This window comes from Diabrotica undecimpunctata, chromosome 10 (genome assembly GCF_040954645.1).
Source record: "Diabrotica undecimpunctata isolate CICGRU chromosome 10, icDiaUnde3, whole genome shotgun sequence".
In the NCBI taxonomy this organism is placed as follows: Eukaryota; Metazoa; Arthropoda; class Insecta; order Coleoptera; family Chrysomelidae; genus Diabrotica; species Diabrotica undecimpunctata.
In genome coordinates, this window is record NC_092812.1 from 50383229 (window position 1) to 50405418 (window position 22190).

Sequence of the window (22190 nt, forward strand, 5' to 3'; positions counted from 1 at the left end):
TACATTTCCTAAATTTGATGCAAACATGTCACCTAAAACAATGTGGAGAATACTCCATGAAATGAACTTTGTTTTTTGTAAACGAGGAGTAAAGTTGACCATGATAGAATGGCCCGATATTCTGAAATGGAGACATCAATATTTGCGTGAGATAAAAAAATTTCGTTGCCACCATACACCGTCCTTTATTTGTGTGTTTCCAAAGAATGGAAGAACCTCTCAGTAATTTCAGCCAGGAATGCGTTTGTTAAGGGGTTGTCAACAGGCCCAAAACAGCCGACACAACGAGGCCCCGATTTCTTATACTGCATGCGGGTATTGAATTGGGCTATGTGCAATCTGCTGATTTTTGATTTTTAGCTAAAAACTAAATTTAATGTTGATGGACAACGCCTCGTACCATTCGATAAGAGAAGAAGTGATTCCGACACAAGCGTTTAATAAAGATCAAATTAAGACATGGTTGCTGAAGAAAGATATCTTCTTTGAAGAAGATTATTTAAAATCAGAGCTTATGGAAGTCGTAAACACATTAAAAAAAGAATACATAAAATATAAAATCGACGAGATGTACAAAGAGAAAATGTTGGCATTCTGAGACTACCTCCATACCATTGTGAATTGAATCCAATTGAAAAGGTATGGAGTCAAGTCAGAAGACGTACCTATTATCTCACACAACACCGAGTTTAAGATCTCCGCAATGGAACAACTAATAAGAAATGCATTTGATGTAGTAACTATGGACAACTGGAAAAACTATTGTATACTTGCTATTAAGGAAGAACACAAATTTTGGGTTATTGACGGGTTGATGGACGATATTGATCCTGTGGTAGTGACGGTTGGCAGTGATGGCGATGACAGTGATAGCAATGACAGTAATAGCGATGACAGTAATAGCGATGATAGAGAAGATGAGGATGATGTTAATATGCAGTGAGTAAATTATGTGTGAAAATGTGAAAATCGACGGGCACAAAGTGCCAAATCAGAAAAGTATGTAAATGATAGTCCGGCAAAAAGTGAAAATTAGGTAATAGTGGAAAAATGTTCAGATAATATAACATAATTTTTATGGGGAATGCATGTTATATACTGGACAATTTTTTTGTAAGTAATTATTCTTGTTATTATTTACATGCAAATGAAATAAAAGTTGCACTTATTTTTTATCTTTTAGTTAAATCTTATCTAAAGCGTTAATAAACATGTAATGTTAAACAATAGCAAAATTTAACTATTTTTATCAGCTATAATAACTACATACCTATATCTGTCTATTAAATAAACAAGTATTTATAATTCATTATTCTGTATTCAACTATACGTATCCCCTTATTAGTGAAATTAAGTTAACTACATCTACACAGTGCTAAATACGGCACTGATTAGAATAAATCGTATATGGGCAGTCTAGTAGCAGCACGTGCCTGAGAGTTTTGGCAACACTCATCTGCATAAGCCAAACGTTCCGTTGTTAACGTGAAGTAAAGTATAGGAAGGCAATGGCATCTTGAGCAAAATTTGGGTAAAGGTACCAGGGATATTCTTAAGGTAATTATTGTATATTATATACAACAAAGGAGCCAGAATGTAACCTTGAGGGACTTCTGCATTTAGTCAAAATAATGTCAACTTTACTGTGAGACTAATAAATTTTATGTGGAAGTAGGATTGCACCAGGGCTCGGTGGTTAGTCCTTATTTATTCTCTTTACTGTTGGATCAGATAGCAGCTAAACTGCTGGCTAACATTTCCTCTTATGCTAAATGTATGCTGATGCTGTCGTGTAGGTAGGAAATACTAAAAGAGATTGAGAATAAAAATTAAAACAGTGGAGACAAGCTCTTGAAAAAAAAAGGTTTCAAACTTAGTAGGATAAAAACAGAGTATTTGGAATGTTCATTTAAATTTTACTTATAAATAAAAGGATAACTATGTGAAGTTATATGCAGTATAATTAGGATGGAATGAATGAAGTGGAACAAAGCGAGTGATGTGTTATGTGACAGAAATATTTCAATGAAAATAAAAAGAAAATTCTATGAAACTGCCATAAGAGCAGCTATGATGTACGGAACTAAACGTTGGGCAGTTAAAAAGAAAGAGGAACAAATGCATGTGGCCGAAATGAAAATGTTTAGATGGAAAAGTATAGTGACAAAAAAGGATAATATAAGTAGATCAAGGGAAGTGTAGGGGTGGCACCAATTAAGGCCAAAATAAAAGAGCATAGAATTGATGATTTGGGTATGTTCAACGTCGAGACTTTAAGAAAAATTAGTGATTTGTAAGTTCCTGGGAGGAATAGGAGAGATAAACCAAAGAAGATCTGGGGAGAGACGCTGAAGCACCACATATCAGTAAGGGGATTGATATTGGTATGACCCAAAATAAAAACTTATCGTTTTTGGTTTGAATCATCCTATTATACCTGATAAAACCTTCATTATACGTAACTCTTTCTATCGCTTTTAATACCTATATGCTCAATCAATTTGTATAATGTTTCCATTAGAAAAGTTCGATATTTTAATTATTTGGAACAAACAACAACTTGCTAATGCCTTTTTGTATTGCAGGTGGCATTACTTCGATTAGTTTGGTCTGAACTATTTGTGTTAAATGCCAGCCAGTGTTCCATGCCCCTACATGTGGCGCCCCTAATTGCTGCTGCAGGTCTTCATGCGTCACCCATGTGTGCAGACAGGGTTGTGCAATTTATGGATCACATTAGGATATTTCAGGTATGTAAAACAATTACCGGTTAGGCTTAGCTTTTCCATGTAACTTTTTAGAGCACCATACTCATAAAGAGATTATTTTAGTGGTTTGTGTAGGATATTTTCAGAATTTCAGAGGTTTTTTGGTTTTATGTATTTAGTATATAGATGAAGATAACTAGTTTTATTTAAACTATATTAAATTATATTACATGAGAACAGACACAATTTTAATATAATTAAAGAGAAGTGTATAAGAAGATATTTGAATGCCCAAAATATTGGGACAGATCTATATGATGGAGTATTAAGTAGAGTGTTAAATGATGGAACAACTGTGGTAGCGATTAATATATTTCATATGAAAGTAATATTGCTTCAGGGCTCAGTGCTGACGAGGAATTCTAATATGCTATTGCTTGGTATATAATTTATACTGGGAAAGTAAATCAGAACAAAGACTGCTACAAACTGGCTCAAACGTGGTTTACTGTGAACAAGAAAAAGCTTTGCATCAGTTTTTACAAAGTTAATATCAGTTTGTTATTATTTTTAATAAGTTTTTTTAATATAGCTATTACTATATTATTTATTACACTTATACCGTAGTAAATATATACAAGCTATACGCTCCCGTAGAAGCTGAAGCTCTTTTCACCTGTAGATCCTTTTTTGTGTAGGAATCATCCCATTCTGAGTTTTGTTTTACAGTTTTTAAAGTGACTTCGCTGTTTTCACTACTTACTCTCCATTCTTCTCTCTTTTTAATTGTCCTTCATATATTTTTAATTTCCATACTCCTTGAGACTTCTTCCACCTGTTGTCTCCATCTCAGTTTAGGTCTAACTCTGGTTATTTTACCTGGTGGTATCCATTCCGTTATAACTCTTAACGGATTGCTCTTCTCTCTTCTCATTATGTGTCCATACCATCTAATTCTCTGTGCTTTTATTGCTCTAAATATGTTATCTTGACCCATCCATTCTTGTTATTCGTGATTCATCCATTGTCTTGCATCCTCTTCGTTTTCGCTCTGTGGTCCCAGGATTTTTCTCACAATCTTCCTCTCAAAAAGGTAGGTTGCTCTTCTTCTCTTACTATTAACGTAAATGTCCCTGCAGCATATACTACTATTGGTCTTATGGTCGTTGTATAGATTTTCATTTTTGTCTTTCGGCTTATCTTATCTCTAAACATTTTTTTATTTCTATAGTACGCTGTATTTTCCGCTTGAATTCTTCTTTTCTTATCTATTCTTTCATTTCTTCTGTTGACTAGTACTTCCAAATATTTGAACGTTTCAACCTCTTCGAAGCTGTGTGGGTCTATAATCAGTTCTGTCATTTGTGTCTTCTTTTTCATGCTTACGTTCATGTATTTTGTTTTATTTTTACTTATTTCCAGTCCTCTCAGTTTTGCTTCGTTTACTATTTCTTGGAAAGTTTTCTTTGATGTCCTATCTGTTGCTACTATGGTTATATCCTCCTACGGTAATATCCTATTACTTGTACTGCATTCTTGTTTATAGTTCCTGCGTTTGACAGCTTTTTCATTATCTTGTCTAGTAATAGAATAAATAATACCGTTGAGAGCGGATCTCCTTGTCTTCTTTCTCTTCCGGTGTCTATTGTTGCTTGGGAATTTTACTCTCCTAAGTCTTGGATCATTTTTCTTCTGTTTAGTTTGTCTACCGCCTGTTTAAAGTCTAGGAAAAGTATATGTGTTTCTCCGTCGTACTCGTATGTTTTCTCTAGCACTTATTTGACTTTTCCCACTGTTCCTCTATTTGTTGTTCTTTGAACTGCATCTCTGCATTTACTTTTTTTACAAATTTTCTTTTTACTTCTTTCTCTTTCAATTTATCTACGTCCCTTTATCTATGTGCTTTTCGTCTTTTATTATTCGTTGTTTTTATTTTACATTTTATAATTACTAGTATGTGGTCCCAATCGATGTTGGCCCCTTTGTGACATCTAACGTCACTTATCGATTAATTGTGTGTCTTTTTAATCTGTACGTGGTCTATTTGATTTCCTTCCAGACTTCCTGGTCTCATCCATGATATTTTGTCTATGTCTTGCGTTTATATCTCCTGCTACTTATGTCCATGTTTAATTCTTCTTCTTCTTCAAGTTCCGCTCCTATCGGAGATTGGAAATCATTCTGGCAATTATAATTTTGTTGGTTACGCGCCTGAATAGTTCAATTGAACTGCATCCAAACCATTCACGGAGATTGCGTAGCGACGAGATTTTCCGTCTTCCTACGCTTCTTCTGCCTTTGATTTTACCCTGCATTATATTCCTTAGTATTTCGTATTTTTCACCTCTCATGATGTGCCCCAAGTATTCCAATTTCCTGATTTTTATGGAATTTAAAACTTCGCATTGTTTTCCTAGTTGTTCGTTTGTTTTGCGATCCATCCATGGTATGTATTTTCAAAATACGTCGGTAACACCACATTTCGAATGCTTCTAGGTTTTTAATGTTGGATTTTTTAGGTGTCCAAGCTTCAACCCCATACAAAAGGGTAGAAAAAATATAACATCGAAGCATTCTTATTCGGAGCGATATATTGATATCGCGATTACAAAAAAGTTTTCTCATTCTATTAAAAGTTGACCGTGCAATTTCAATGCGGCATCTTATTTCTTTGTCTGATCAGTATTTTCTGTGACCCATGCTCCAAGGTATTTGTACGAAGATATTTGTTCAATTTCTGTTTTATCTAGTACTAGCTTGTTTAATGCCGCTGCTAAATTACAGTCTTTCTCCAATATTGTTTGTTGTGTTATGTATTGAGTTTTCACCTGAAACCTCTTTGAAGCAATTTTTTTGCCTATTTGGGCGTTGAAATCTCCTATAATGATTAGTATATCTTTTCCCGGGATTTTCTCGACGTTTTTTTAGTGTTTCATAGAACTGTTGTTTTCTCGAGTCATTACTGTTTTCTATGGATGCATAGACATGTATTATGGACAACTTGTTCGGTTTGTTGTTTACTCTTATGTATGATATTCTTTACTTATGGGTTTTAGTTCCAAAACTTTATGTCCCATTTATTACCATAAAAGCCGTTCCTCCATACCCCTGTTTTTCGTCGCCTGCATATCATACTGTATAATTTTCCTTTTCGATTTTTCCATGCCCCCTCTGATTTCCTGAATTCCTACAATATCTATCTTGTATTGTTTTAACTGTGTCGCTAGTTCTTCCATTTTTCCTGTTTCCAGCAGCGTCCTCGCGTTCCATGTTCCAGTGTTTTTTGTCATTCCCTTAATTCCCTTCCTTTTGCTTTGTATGTTTCTTATTATTCTGAATATACCCCAACTCATTTTCCTCTTCATTTGCATTGTCTGTTTCCTTTTCATCCATCGATTTCCAATGTCTGTGAATTTATTTTCTTTTGCATTCCATTTCAGCACCTTGTAGTCTGTTTCTAATTTATGGTATTTGATTTTTACTTTTTCTACTTTTTTTCTTTCTTGTTTTGCTATGTCTCTGATTTCTGTTTGTATCTTTGCTTCTGTGGACGTCAGCGCTGCATTTATGTATATATATATATATATATATATATATATATATATATATATATATATATATATATATATATATACATATATATATATATATATACATTATATATATATATATATATATATATATATATATATATATATATATATATATATATATATATATATATATATATATATAGTTTCAGTTGTTTTCCAGGTTTGACTCCGCAGTATTTTCTGTTTGTCTTCCCAGCTCTTCGTTTCATACATTTCTTGTATCCTATCTTAAACGCACTTTTAAATTCTATTTTTAGTTTAAACTCTTTTTCTAGTATTTTTGTATGTCTTCTCGTAGTCTCTCTGCACGTTCTAGGTCTACCTCAATTCCTGTTATGATTAATTTATTGTACATTTTTTCTTTATCGATCTTCTCTACTAATTCTCCATGATAACCTAAAATGATGACAGACAAAACGTGGCGAGAACAGCCAACAAAAGTCAAGAATGAAAACAGTTAAGAGGGGCCTATGTTCAATTTTGGGCGCAAAAAGGCTAAAGAAGAAGAAAAAATATACTAAATTAAAAAATAAAACGAAGACGAAGTGTAGGACGCTCCTTGAGAAGATAGAGTGAAGTTTATGTCGGAACAGACAAAAATGTCTTACGAATGAATAAGATTTATCAACCTGCAAATATACTTTAAGTAATAAGTGTTAAGTCTGTGCCACACTATACTAGCATTACAAGCCTTAGAGATTTTAATCTTGATTTTGTAAATGGGGTCTTGAATATTTAGTTGAAGTAACCTTATTTATGTACTATTATTTTTGTAACTTCGGTAAAAATTTAAATGAATTACCATTCAATGAACCTTTTGACGTAGCTATTTATAGAATAATAATGCACACTTCCTTTCAACGTTTCAATATTAAACATAAGATAGTCTTGTTTTTATTGCCCCATTAACAACCACAAACAGTATTTTTCACGAATATTTAATAAGACTCAGTATATGTAAGACAGGAATAAAATTAAAACATTAATCCAAATAAGAGGTGCATATTCCTCAGCTCGCTCTCTATGAATTATACTTTACAGCATAGTTTATCACAGTCTTTCGTTTAACAGTACATACACTTGACGCTACCGACGTCACTCAACACGTTCTAAATTATTACGACTGGATTCCAAATCGTGTTAAACCGTCTCTTGAAATGTTTATATGAAGATGAGAACCCTCAAAATTCCTAATGGCGTTCGTCTTCGTTAATATAACATCCATTTTTATAGGCACGAATCATACCAATAGAAAAGATTACTTATAACCTAGTCGCCCTATGGGATTTAGCACTTTAAAATATACAGCAATTTATGAAGTAGTTCTTTTGCCTCTTTCATATTGGACGTCGTTTATTGGTCAATACTGGTCATATTATACTAAATTTCTTATTTCTTGACTATATTTGTGACACATACAGGTTCTTTATTATCTTTTAATATTTAGTAATTCATATTTTATGTTTTCTTCATTGTTTTGGTTTTGTTTCGCACCTCACGTCATTGCCCGATAAGTAATTTAAATTGCTCGCTTACTGTCTTACTAACCTTAGAAGTCCTTACAATCCTAAAATTAACGTATACCTTCTTTTTACAAAATAATTTATGTAAGGCTTATTTTGTCAAGATAATAATCTACAGTGACGTTTCTGCTTTTAAATCCCAAGGTATCTTTTCACAATCTCTTTTGAATCTTGCGTGAATTACTGGTACTGTTACTTTTACGACTATAAGTGAAAAAGTCACACTGCAGCCTGTAAGATCCATTGTGTCTCATTTTTCTTGCGTACTCTGCTGGTTTATCTGTGACTACTGTAGCTTTCGGAGTCCTACCCCACCAGGAAGTGTAACATACCCAGAGTCAGATGTCAAGTAAATCCTGTGCCTTGGAGTTCCTCAGGGTGCAATTTGAGAGGATATATATAGGTGGTCATCTATCCCAGAGTCTGCGTTCTGCCACATAACTTCAATGTTTTCAGTAGACTATAACCTCCACGTATAACTGTTACAATACGTAGTCTTCTTTGTTTAAATCAATGTACTATTTAGACCTTCTATGGTAAAAATTGTTTACGCAGGTTAATAATAATAACACCATATTACAAAAATTCCTTTGAATTAATTTTCTCGTTATATTTATTTCCTTGCATTCTCAGTTGATAATGTAAGTGAACCTTTTAAAACTAATGGGCTGCACCAGGCAAACCCTCTCTCTTGTATACTGTTCAATCCGGCTCTGGCAAAAGTAATACGTATGTCACAAGTTACAACCACTGGTTCAATATATAACCAATCAATGGAAGTCCTTGTCTATACTGATGATATCAATATTGTTGGGAGAACGGAAAACGCTGAACGAGAGATGTATGTAGCAATAAAAGAATCAGTTACAAAAATTGATTTAATAATAAAAATAAACAACATGAAGTAGATGAAAATAAGCACGCAACAACAAATCCTAAGTCACTTGTTATAGAACGTCTCGTTATTCGACGTCAACGAAGCAGTTAACGAATTTGTATATCTGGGAGCGCTGGTCAATACTGAAAATAACACTAACGCAGAGATATACTGCAGAATTTACATAGCCAAAAGGTGCTAATTTCTGCTCAATCTCCTTCCTTAATCATCAATTATATCAAGAAATACAACGCCAAAACTCTACAAAATAAGACCTGCACTTTAACAAAAAGTAATAAAAACGTGTTAGGATGTTTCGAAAGAAAAGCACTAAAGCAACTTTATGAAGTGGTGAATGACAATGGAGTGTGAAAAAGACGATACAACTGCGAAGTTTATAAAAAATACCAAGAACCAGATATCGTAAAATATATTAAGTTGTCTGAGGTGGTTAGGACATGTAATACAGATGGAACAAAATGACCCAGCTAGAAAAACGATTTTTACTAGACCCATTGATCAGAGGAAAAGAGAAAGATCCAGAACAAGGTTACTTGATAACATCGATGCTTGCTTGGCGGAGGAAAGCGATGGATAAGGAAGACTAGAGAGAAATTATTGAGGAGGTTATGACCCACACAGTGTTCTAAAGCCAGTATGATGAATGGCATGTAAGTAAATAGGGCTCAGTTGTTCTATTCGTTTTTATAACTTCACTTTATAATATATTTATTCAGAAAATTATACTTTTTTGGCATGCCGATTTAGGACATACTCCAATACTGACTTTTACGTAGAATCGGGAATTAGATGTAATAATTTCTTCATTGATCATCTTAATATATCCTCTTTGTTTTTACGGTCTCTACTTTCCTCGTATTGCATAGACTGACTCTACTTCTCTAAATCGCTGCTCCGTAAGTGATGATTGGTCTCACTATTGTCGTCTACATTCAATTCAGAATTTTTCGGATTACATCCCGTATTAGCGCGGTAAAGGTTCTGAGGGATACACCAACAACAGTTATGGAATCATTATTGGACTTCCTTCCTCTGCACATTGCTATAAGGACAGATTCAACAATGGCATATTATAGACAGCGAGAAAACCTGATTAATCTAGTGGTTAGATCAGAACATACTAAATGATAAATGAAAGTAGGGATACCGTATTCCTAGATAGAGACCTAAAGTACTTTTCCAGGTGGACATCCACGAGAGAAATGTGGCAGAGAAAAAACACAACCCAGGCAGTAGGGTTACACCTGGTACATAGAAAAACCTAAAATTGTAGAAGGGTTAAGCGTCGGAATCTCAAGTAAAGATGACAATATAAACATTCTTATTTTAGTAGGAGAATGTATATCTGTATTTCAGACAGAGATCTATGCAATGTTGCACTGTATAAGAGAAATTAATATGAGGGCTTTTGGACTTGATCTGAAACTGATCAATTTATGCACAGATAATCAAACGGTTATGGATGCCCTCAGCAGCCCTAAGAAAAACTCTATGCCATTGTAGGAATACCGAGAACTGGATAGTCTGGAGGAACATAACAGTTTCATATTAGTATGGGCTCCAGTTCATTATAGGATACACGGTAATGAAAGAGCTGATAAACATGTCAGAAGAGGATCAACTACAGAGACAGCCTTAGGAGTGCCAAAAAGTACCGTCCGCATCAATAAAAGATCTGGATCCAAACACAATTCTCTATCTGGGAACGTATAACTGGTCAAGCACATGCCAAAATGTATCTTGGACAGACATATGTTAATAGGGCTGAATTACTACGGAAAACAAGTAGAAATCAGCTAAGAATCATAACAGCTTTCCTTACTGGACCTGTGCTAGTCAAGGGATTATCGTCATCATCACCCAGCCCTTTGCGTCCACTGCTGGACATAGGCCTCCCTTATTTTTGTCCATTGTGCTATCTTGAGCACTTCATCTAATTTCTTGAGATTTTCGTGAGATCGCCAGTCCAACGAGTAGGGGGTCTTCCTCTACTTCTTTTATCTAACCTCGGCCTCCACTCAAGCAATCTCTTCGTCCAGCTTTCATCATTGACTCGGGTGACGTTTCCGGCCCAGTTCCATTTCAGTGTGGCAATTCACGTGATCTTGTGATCTTTATTTCGCGTCCAAGGTATATTTCGTAGTCAAAGGATACCTACATATAATGGAAACTTGGGCTCCAAAGTCTGTGATAGGGAACCTAAGACAGTCAACATTTTACATGAGTGCGGGGCACTAGATCTAACACGGCAAACATTTTTTGGATACTATCAAGTGGCTCCAAAAACATATAATATCAACCCACTAGACCTCTACAAGCCGGCACAGGTTTTCAGAATTCTGGAATGGACAAATGGAAGATGTCCCATAAGCCAATTGATTTCATTACGACCGTTTTATAAGAAACGACTTTCGAAAAAAAAAAGGTGAAGATTTCATTACTCCTGGAGATTTTTATTATTGGAAACTTTGTCATTAAAGCAGGTATGTGCTTTAAAATCACCTACAATTATTATTACTCTTTTGCAATGAATATGAGTAGAGTATCCTCATCCAGTCCAACTTAATGGACATGTATACTACATTAAAGATTTGTTATTGAGCAACAACTTCACTGACATTCTGCTTTTATTAATTTTTACAACGTCTACCTTTCATTTTTCTTTCACCAATTACACCAAGTCCATTTCTAGTCCGTTTTTATATACATATAACAGTCTGTATGTTTTAAAAGTTATTTCGCCCTTTGTCTTTTGCATTTAGATGAAATAAACAGATACTCTTTTCCTTTTAACTATATTTTAAAACCTCTCCTGATTTTTATAATCTATATTAAGCTTCCTTTTGAAATACTCCTTATGAGAGGATGCGGACTATGCTACCACAGGGGTGAATTTGCATAGATTTACATTGATGCTTAAATGCCATTTTCATCAACAATCTAACTAAAAAGCTGAATTAACCAGCACAGATTTACAAATTTTTGTACAGGTATATGATCAGTCAGCCAGATCATTCTTGGCCATATGCCTTATAATACAAGGCATTTACATTATGAATTGGATAGAAATAACTATAACCTGCTAAAATGAAATACTACGACAAAATTATCAGCAAAAATTACTATAAATAATCTTAAATCACAAGAATAAATTAAATTGAACTAAATAGCATTAAAATACGTTTACAAAAAATCTACTGCAAAAGTTAAAAAGAGGGATTTAAAACGTTAAAAAAGAATGTGTTACTTACAGAAGGATCATCTGATAATCCGAATAACTACTGGTTTGTCACTCTCTCATGGACTTGCAATAGGGGGCCATCATCTTGGTGAACCCTCGGGGAGGCCATTGATTGTGATGTGGTTGTTGCAATTTGAGAAGCAGGAGGGGTTGTGCCGGGAATTATAGAATTAATAATAGGAGGTAAAGTATAATATGTAGCTACTGTAACGAGGGCGTTGAGGTATAAAGAGTAGCTACTGAAACGTAGGGTGTAGGTGATAAAGCGCTTGGTTTTTGTCGAATGTGTGATGTAGGATAACAGTAGATATTTTGGTCGACTTTAAAAAATAAATTGCATGATGTCAGTTGATTGTCAAACAGGAAATTAAAAAAGAATCTGTTGACTATTGTCGTTGGGTACATTTTGTACATCAAATCTATTTTGTCATCATTATCGTAAAACATTTTTTGGGTGCTTGTTTATTTTGTTGACTTCTACCTATATACATAGCAACTTTAATTTTTTCGCAACCCGCAATTCCATACGTCGACGTATATTTTCTTTGCAGTCTTGTTCACGAAATCCTCTATTTTCAGATTCTACGCGAAAATTTGCATATGTCTCTTTTTTACCTAATTCTTTATTTCCTGGTTCACTATGCTCAATAATAATTTTTATTGGAAGTAAGAGAAAGGCCTTGTTGGACGAATTTATTGCATTATTTTTCCTATTTACACACTATTAAAAATTATACAGGGTAGTCCTCTTATCTCGGTAAACAGATCTGCTCCTTTAGTTTGATTCTTTTATTTTACTCCTGACTTAATAATTTTTTCTAATTAGCTTCTGTTTCGTGTATGTCTATTTGCAAATACCTACTATAGGGAAATTCACACTGAGAGTGCAGTACGGTTAAGGAACGCGCATTTGCCGGATTTAATGCCATATACTTAGCAGCACAAACAAGTCCAAGTAGTGGTCACGTACAGAATTTTACAGAAATCTTTACGGCGGGGTTCTATTACGAGTAAAACTACCTTTTTTGATTTTAATTTATTATGCAAATTAGAATAAAACAGAGAGACATCAGATATTTATTATAAAATACATATATTTTCAAATAATTAAAGTTTTAAAGTAGTTAAATAAGTAGCATGAATTTTAATAAAAAGAATTAAGTTTTTAGCGAAAATTTTATTTTAAAATTGTATACTTTCTTAAACTAACAAATATATTTTAAATTACATATTCTAATAGCTATACAGGGTGGGACCTCCGGGAACTGTATCGATCGATTATGGAAAAACTATGGTTAGTAGAATTTCTAAAGGTAATAGATTTCATGTATCATATCCTATATCTCAGTTCAATTGTTTTTTAGTTACTGACGTTCGGAATTTTCACATTTTCACATGTTGGACAGTTGTGACATCCAAACAAACCAAACGGTTTGTCTTAGAGGTAAAAAGTTTGCACATTTCTATTCCAACTTTTCATAAGCTATCGAAAAGCTTTTCAATGGGAAAATACCCAAAAATACTTGATTTCTGTGCACCCAGCCCAATACCCGAAAAGCTCGTACTCTGATCGGGCTGATAAATGTATTTCATTGGTTATAGAATATGCAATTATTACACTAATGTCGCCCTTTACATCCGAGATCGTTCGGTACGTCGTCTTGTAGGTTGTCAGCGGTCCACATCTCAGTTTTCGTTTTCTCAAGGACATAAGTGACATAATTGGGTCAATTTTGCTTTGTTGCGCATGCCAAACCGTTGTCGATCAACTGGCGCAACTCTTCGTTTTTAACAGTGGTATTATGGATAGCTACACATATCCTAACTTGGTTCAACACCATTTCCATAGGATTTAATTCGCAATGATACAAAGGAAGCCTCAAAATAGAAACATTATGTTGTGCAACATATTCATCAAGATTATACTTAACAGCACGCGCTGCTTTTAATAGCTCGGATTTTAAATAGGACTCCTTGACTCTCTTTCCACTAGCCATGCCTTGATTACAGCTTTTTTTCCAGGAATTGTTAGGGAATCTCCCTTTACGGGAGTGATACGCTGATGCATTGTCCATTACAATGACATTCCTGTGACCATTATTTGGTAAATTTGGTATTAACGTCTCTTTAAACCATAATTCAAAATATGTAGCATTCATTTCATCGTGATAGTCTCTATCATTTTTCACTGCCACAAAAACACGCTTTGTATCAGGAAGGAAACCTCCTAAAAAACCTGCATGCAATAAAACATATCGTGGACCTCGTTTGGTAGGTGCTTCTAAACCAGTACTTAAACCTTTGAGGAAAGCATCAGGACTGTTTTGTATAGTGGTATCTCACAATTCTTAAATAACAGATTAGACAACATTAATTCACGATTCGTCCAAATATATGATATTGCAATCGTCTCTTCGCAAACGTCGTATCATCATCAACCTGTATGCGTCCACTGCTGGAAATAGGTCTCCCTCAGCTCTTCATCTGTCTGTCTTGTGCGGCTTGCACCCAGTTACAGCTAACACGCTTCAGGTCGTCAGTCCATTTTGTTGGTGAGCGTCCTCTGCTCCGTAGTGCTTCTTGTCTTGGTCCCTTCTCGATAATACGTTTTGCCCATTGGTTGTCTAATAATCTGGCGACATGTCCTGCCCAATTCCATTTTAGCGACGCGATTTTTTCAATGGCGTCTGCTGCTTTTGTTGTAAGACGCATTTCTTCGTTTGGGATTCGGCTTCTCAGAGAGACACCCAATATCTGGCTTTCCATAACCCTCTGGTGAGTCACGCGAGTCTTATTCACTAGCTTTTTTGTGAGTGTTAATATTTCCGCCTCATAAGTGAGTACAGGTAACACACATTGGTCAAAGATTTTCCTTCTGAGGCATATGGGTAAGTCCGATTTAAAAATATTTATTTAATTTCTTCATTGCTGTGTAGTTAGAGCCGTATTTTTCCATCAGCTGTCTTCTTTTACCTATTAGCTCTTTGGTATTTTCGCTTAGTTTTTCTTTATGGGTCAGATCGGGCAGCACTCCCTTTCCGTTTCTTTTAGTGCCTTCGTTATGCCTTCATTTTCTTGATCTACATATTTAATTTCATCTTGCAAATCTTGTATATGTCTGGTTAGTGTATCTGTATACAGGTCATTGTTTTCTCGTTGAATCCATATTCGGTTTTCGTGTTTTTAGGATCATCTTTTTTCTTTCCAATTTGACATTTAATGGTATCTTAGCTCGGATTAATCTGTGGTCGCTTCCTATTGAAAATCTGTTAGATCATCATGGATAAATTTTCCTGGTGCAAGAAGTTCAGCAATCTTTGCCCTCGTTCATTTCTTTCGCCATATCCATACTTACGCATTGCTAATTGTTTAAACCCCATTTTTGCATTAAAGTAGCATTATTTAGTTTTTAGTTTAAAGATGAGGTATACAATCCTCCGACTTATGCTGATAATTTCATCTATATTTTGTGGGTACTTTCTATGTATAATGAATCTTACTCCACCATTTGAAGTGTCTTATTCTCCTCTAAAATGAAATACGCGTCCTTATTTAACAGTAATTTGGGCTTCTCCTCTTCGTCTTATTTCGTTGAGGCCAATGATGTCCCATTTTATTCTCTTCAGCTCTTCTTCCAGTTCCATCATCTTCTATTCCTATTGTAGTTGTACCTTTTACTATGCGGGGCATGCAAATAAAGTTTGGATGGAATTGCATTGTTGAGTTTATATGTAGAAACTTATTAAAATATTTTGTCCCCTTTCTGTATATCTCTCTCAACACCAAATAAAGTGTAGCTAAGATCTTCCTAACATTGAGAATATGTCAGCGTATAATATGTTTTTCCGTGTTATATTCTTTTTGATTTCTTTATTTATTATAAATTTATATCAACTATATAGTGCTTTCGTTGTTCACTCAACAACGAAAGCACTAAAACTTTATATAATCTTAGTTTTATTCTATAGCTTTTTTCTTTTATTTAACTAGCTCAGTTAAATCACCAGTCCGACAAGGTGTCTCTACTCTGTTGCGTATTTTGTTTACTTGTAATATTTTATTTTAACCTAAAATGTTGTCTGGCCTAAATTCAAACTGGTTTTCGGACATTTGAGATTTGTATTTGTGAAATACTGTGATTTTGAAGTAGATATACTGTTTGGTCAGAATATTAATAGTTATGAGATACGCAAAGGTTGAATGAGAGAGAAGTAGTGATACAGGTCATGTTCGGAGTTAGTTTTGCCATACGTGTTCTAAAAAGTAACAAATTAATTACGCTATAAGTATATGTAGGTACAGAATCAATTTTACATATATATTATTGAAGTCTTTAATTTTTCTTTTTTATGCTGATTTCGGTACTTTTTCTTTCTGACTGTTACGTAAGGTGTATTAACAACATTAAGGCATATTACACAAAATTTTCTTCCAACCACTTTCTGTAATTTTGAATCAGATATATTCAAATATATCAAATGTCGCACATACCACAAAATAATAAAATAACGTAGTCAAATAAAATAGTTAAATATTATAACAATAATCGTATCATATTATATCAAATATCATAACTATAAAAAATAAATAAAATATATTATACATCATATCAAATACATCTCATATCATTAAATTTATTATGAAATATGAGAACTAATCTACGTCCTCTATGTAATGGATTAACTATACATATAGTCCAGTCGTCAGAGATTTGACTCTTAAAAATCATACGAACAAGCAGAATTTCGCGAAAAACGCAAAAAAATCGATTTATTTAAAAAAAAATTAATCTAAAAAAAGAGAAGAGTACAGCTTTCATATGCAATTTTTCTATTTTGCTGCAAATTTATCATTTTTATTGACCGGTCGTAGTGAAATTTCTATTTTTAGAGACAAATCTTCAAAACCTATAACATGAAATTTCAATCTTGAGTCGTGGTAAAAATTTAAAGCATTTGAAATATGACTAAAAAACAGAGAATTTAAAATGTTTACGTTACAAATGATCAAAAGTCACAGGAAATACATCCAAGAAGACCGTTTTGGGTATAATTTGTAGCAGAAGTTGGGTACTTTGAAAAACGTACTAGTGTAATTGAATAAGAACAGTTGTCAAATATTTTACAGCGTTTTAGAAACTAAAATTTCACGCTGTAGGCTTTGAATATTAGGCTCTAGTAATCAAAATTTTATAGTGGCTAGCTAGTAAAAGATGATAAATAGTATTGATTTGATAAGAAACATAAAAAATGGCAAAAATCGATCAAAAATTGCATACAAAAGCTGCTCTCTTTGCCTTTAAAACGAATCTTTTTTTGTCGATAGTACACTCAGATCAAAACATATCGAATTTGTACCGTCGAGTTGATACATATTTTATTGAACATTGATTTCGAGCGTAACTGACATTAAAAATCACCGATTGCTTCAAGCGTTGTTTCTGAGAGAACGGATCATTCTACACAAAAAATGCTAATAAACATTTTTATTCAAAATTATCTTAGCTACATTTTTTATTTGAAATATTTTTTTTATTGCGTACAGAGATGCGTTAGGTACAAGAGAAGCCTTGTTCGCGGTTCAGGTATTATTTTAAAGGTGCAGAGACGTCAACTGCGATATTTATGTATGCTTTATCGACTACCAGAAAGCTTTCGACATAATCAAGCACGATAAGCTCATAGATATACTAAAGGCAACTGATCTGGATAACAAAGACCTTCGAGTTATCAAGAACATATACTACAACCAATCAGCAACCATTCGGGTGAAAGACCAACTAACAGAAGAAGTTGCAATAAAGAGAGGAGTACGACAGGGCTGCATACTCTCTCCCCTATTATTTAACGTCTATTCGGAACACGTCATGAGCCACGCCTTAGAACATATCGAAGAGGGTATTCTCATAAATAACATGCCTGAATAACATCAGATATGCAGACGACACCATACTCTTTGCAGACAGTTTAGAAGGTTTACAGACACTAGTAACGCAATTGTGGAGAATCAATCAAGAATACGGGCTTGATTGTAACATCAAGAAAACAAAGTACATGGTCATCAGTAAGAAGCATATTCCACCTAGTCAATTACTGGTAGACCAGCAACAAATACTCCAAGTGTTTCGTTACTACTATTTAGGAACCACCATAAACGACCAATGGGACCACTCAGTTGAGATAAAACACAGAATTGAAAAAGCCAGATTATTTATTGAGATACTACGTGTTTACATCTATGGGATTGAATCATGGACACTAACCGAGGCATCCATAGAAAAACTCGAGGCGTTTGATATGTGGTGTTATAGACGGATACTGAGGATCTCCTGGGTGGACCGAATAACAAACATTGAGGTTCTACGTCGGATGGATAAAACATGTGAAATTATATCCACAGTGAGACAGCGCAAGCTAGAATATCTTGGACATATAATGCGAAACGATCATAGATATAACCTGCTGCAACTTATATTACAGGGAAAGGTCTACGGAAAGAGGGGACCAGGAAGAAGAAGAATATCTTGGCTCCAGAACTTACTAAAATGTTTCTCTTAGACCACTTCAGGACTATTTCGAGCTGCGGTCAATAAAGTTAGAATTGCCATGCTAGTAGCCAACATCCGTAACGATAGGCACCACAAGAAGAGAAGATTGCCTACAGATTCTTGGTAAATCGATTTTTTTCCGTTTCCTACTCTATGAGGTAGGTTTTAGGGGAAAGCGCTGGGGTAAAAGCGGTAAACTTTTTGCTTTTTTTTTGCCGTCCTAAAATTGACATTCTCGGCAAAATTCAGCTTGTTCGTATGATTTTTAGCGGTTCAGAGTCATTTTCGTCTCTGACGACTGGAGTACTTTATTGATTACTGTATATTAAATTATGTTTAATAGAGTAAAATTATTAAATTTATTAATTAAAATTAAAATTGTAACAAAAAAATCATTATATAACTTTGAACACATATAACAGGCAATTTCAGAAAATATCTTTATCGAGTTTCGTATTGTGTGTAACTTTCTTGACTTGAAAGTGCCACCACTTGAATCAACTGACAAATACATATATGAAAAAAGTACTCACAATCTTTGACCTAGAAAACAGATTAACTGGACGTTGGCTTCCTCTGTAGTCAACTCCTTAATACACTAGGGGCTCTATATTCAGCTGGGGGGAAACTTTAGATTGACTCGGAACTGCCAGTGGGATCACCGGAGATAAACTTGGTACTTAACTTTGTATTAACTGGGATTGACTTAGGAATTACGTTTGTACAAACATTGGATTATACTTGAACATTGGAATTACGTTTGGACAATGGATTTAACATTGGATTATACTTGGATTGGCTTTACTTGGGCATTGGACCCTAATTAAATGAGAAAAAAATGGTCTTACTCTTTGACAGGGGTCTCCCAGGGATTAGCCGTAAAATGTTGATAATATCTATCATGATCTAGAAGTGATTTATTTAGACCAAGATATGATCTCGGTCCACTATAACAGTAGCATTATCTTTGCCACTAATAAGAACCAGAAAATTAAGACGGATTTTTAAAAAGAAAACTGTTTCCCTATAAATTCTATCTATCTCGGATAAGGGTTGGGTAGGAAGATGTAAAAAAAGAGGAAGAAGTATAATTAAGTAAAATATTATTGGATGGCCAAAGATCATGAAGGTTAGGATTTTCAGAAAAAGACAAAATCTTCTCAACATCAGCTAAGATTCTGCAAATAGAGTAGTCCTGTAAAGAAGGAACACCAAATTTAGGACCTAAAAATAGCAGCTTAAGAGTGTTAAGATACTCGTCGCACTAAGATACCCGCAGGTTTTTCCGAGATTGCTAAATAAACTGCTTGAACAACAGCAGTTTCCAACAATGTTGAAAGAAGCTAAGGTTGTCCTTATCCCGAAAGGTACAGGTGAAGAGGAAGAGGTGCGATTTCGGCCAATTTGCCTTCTTAGTTCGATAGCTAAATTCTACAAGCAGCTTGTAAAAGGCCGTCTTGAGCGAGAGCTAGAAGAAAAGCATACGCTGAGCAACCGCCAATATGGTTTTAGGGCCAAAAGGTCCACCATAGATGTGTTCACAGAAGTAACCTCTTTAGTTACGCAGGATACAAAGAGATGGGTTGTTCTCATCCTGCTTGACGTCAAGAATGCCTTTAACACGGCATCATGGGAAAAAATCATGTCCAGGCTGGGAGAATTGGGTGTTAGTGAGTAACTGGTCAATGTAATTGACAGATACTTTACTGACGGGTTCATAAGAGAAAAAAAAACCAGCATCAGTTTGTCACAGACTGTTCCGCAAGGTTCAGTACTATGTCCCATCCTATGGAATGTCCTGTGCGACGGGGTGTTGAGGCTACAGATGCCAAGTGGATGATCTCGCATTGGTTGCGAAGGCGAGTCAGAAAACAGACATGGCTAATGCGGCTAACACATCCTTCCGTCGAATTAGTAGGTGGATCAGAGAGAACGATCTACAGCTAGCGCCTCAGAAAGCTGAGGTGTTAGTTCTCAAAGGAAGCCGGGAAAAATCCTCTCTTCGCTTTATAGTGGGAGGTGTGGAGGTTGCACCGGTTAAATCGATTAAGTATCTGTGAGTCTGGTTGTCGGAAGGACTAAGGTTCGGAGTACACATCCAAAAGACGGTAGAGAAGGCGAACCAAAATCTTGAGGCGTTGATACGGCTGATGCCAAACATTAGAGGCCTAGGTAGCACCAAAAGAAAGGTGCTAATTGGAGTTTTCCAGTCGGTGGTAACTTACGCTGCCCCCGTATGGTGTAGTGTACTGAATACTGCGAAATACGCTAAGCTGATCGTAAAGGCGAATGCTCCTCAGGGTATCTAGCGCATATAGGACGGTTTCAAATGAGTCTCTATATGTCATTGGAGCGGTGATACTGGTCGGGTTTTTAACGATGTGGAATATACAAATAGCGATTAACGGTAGCTTTTGTCTTTCAAATCTGAGAAAGTTTAGAAAGTTAATTTATGCGGATTCTATTGTTGGGTGTGTATCGAAAACAACAAAAATAAAAATTTGATGGATTTCGTAGGAACTGGAAATTCTGTTTGTTTTTTTGAAATACTAAAATATCATTGGTTGAAAAAAGATAGGGGAAGGAGAATTTGTATGTTTGACGGATCTTTTAAAACAGAAGAAAGTGGAATCGTTTGCTGTCCGTGAGAGGAAGAACATCTAAGCTTGACAAGGGAATTACGCGCTGGTAGTTTTGAACGGTTTAAAATAGTTTGTGCAAAGTAAAAGTAAGTTAACTTTGATAAAATAAAGGCAGATATCGAGCACAGTTTTATTAATTAAATCTTGCCCAAGTACTTTCGCTTCCTAGAGCATCTTCAGGGGCATTTCGTCAATTTTGGGCTATCAAACAATCGCAGAATGTCATAAACATAAAATTGTACATAACACTACACTAAACAAGGACAAACAGTTTAAAATTATTTAAAAAATAGTCGAAGCTACATTCTGGTCGGCAACAGGAGAGAGAATGTCGAAATGCCCCTGTAGATGCTCTAGGAAGCGAAAGTACTTGGGCAAGATTTAATTAATAAAACTGTGCTCGATATCTGCCTTTATTTTATCAAAGTTCATTTATTCGAGCATTCAACCTTATATCAATTTAAAAGTAATTTGTTTGAAAATGTTTAAGAAGTGGTAGCAGTGGCTGTTACATGAATGCTCAATGGAGGAAGTGCAGAAACAAATGTTTGCAGGATTTGCAACTACAAATAAATTAATACTTGCATTGGGAGAAGCTTAGGGCGAGAATTTGGTATCCACAAGGAGATAGGAGAATTGTTAGGACGTGTGATCTAGATTGGGTTTTGTGAGCAGAACCAAGGAGGAAGTTTGGCTAGCAAGTTTGACAATAGAATATCCGGGTCCATTTTAGAATTGGAATTAATTGAAAGTTGATTGGTTTTATTAAATTTAGAGAACAATATTGTAGAGACATAAAATTTTTAAAACGGAACAGAAAATAATTTAATTTATAAAGTTGTTTTTTCTTATAATTTCTGTAAAGTAGTATATGTTATGTAGTAAAGCAAATTTAAGTTGTGATATTTATGTAACTGTAAATAAATTTTTCAAGGTATTTTGTCATTATATTTAATTTTATTGAATACTTTGCATTTTTTTATTTCCTTCTTCTCCTGTTTTGTTTATTGAACACTAAAAAATACAAAGGTATTTCTG

At 34.7% G+C, this 22190-nt stretch overlaps 1 protein-coding gene and 1 long non-coding RNA gene across 4 annotated transcripts in view; one reads left to right on the forward strand and one right to left on the reverse strand.

Annotated features, from left to right (window-relative positions):
• The window catches only part of LOC140451943 (uncharacterized), a 261924-nt gene that overhangs the window by 191038 nt on the left and 48696 nt on the right, over positions 1 to 22190 (reverse strand). The window lies entirely within an intron of this gene.
• The window catches only part of svp (COUP transcription factor 2), a 198324-nt gene that overhangs the window by 159072 nt on the left and 17062 nt on the right, over positions 1 to 22190 (forward strand). For all 3 annotated transcript variants that reach the window (XM_072545924.1, XM_072545925.1, XM_072545926.1), the window contains one exon: positions 2586 to 2750. In XM_072545924.1, the coding sequence (XP_072402025.1) occupies positions 2586 to 2750 (165 nt within the window). The remainder of the gene's footprint in view (positions 1 to 2585; positions 2751 to 22190) is intronic.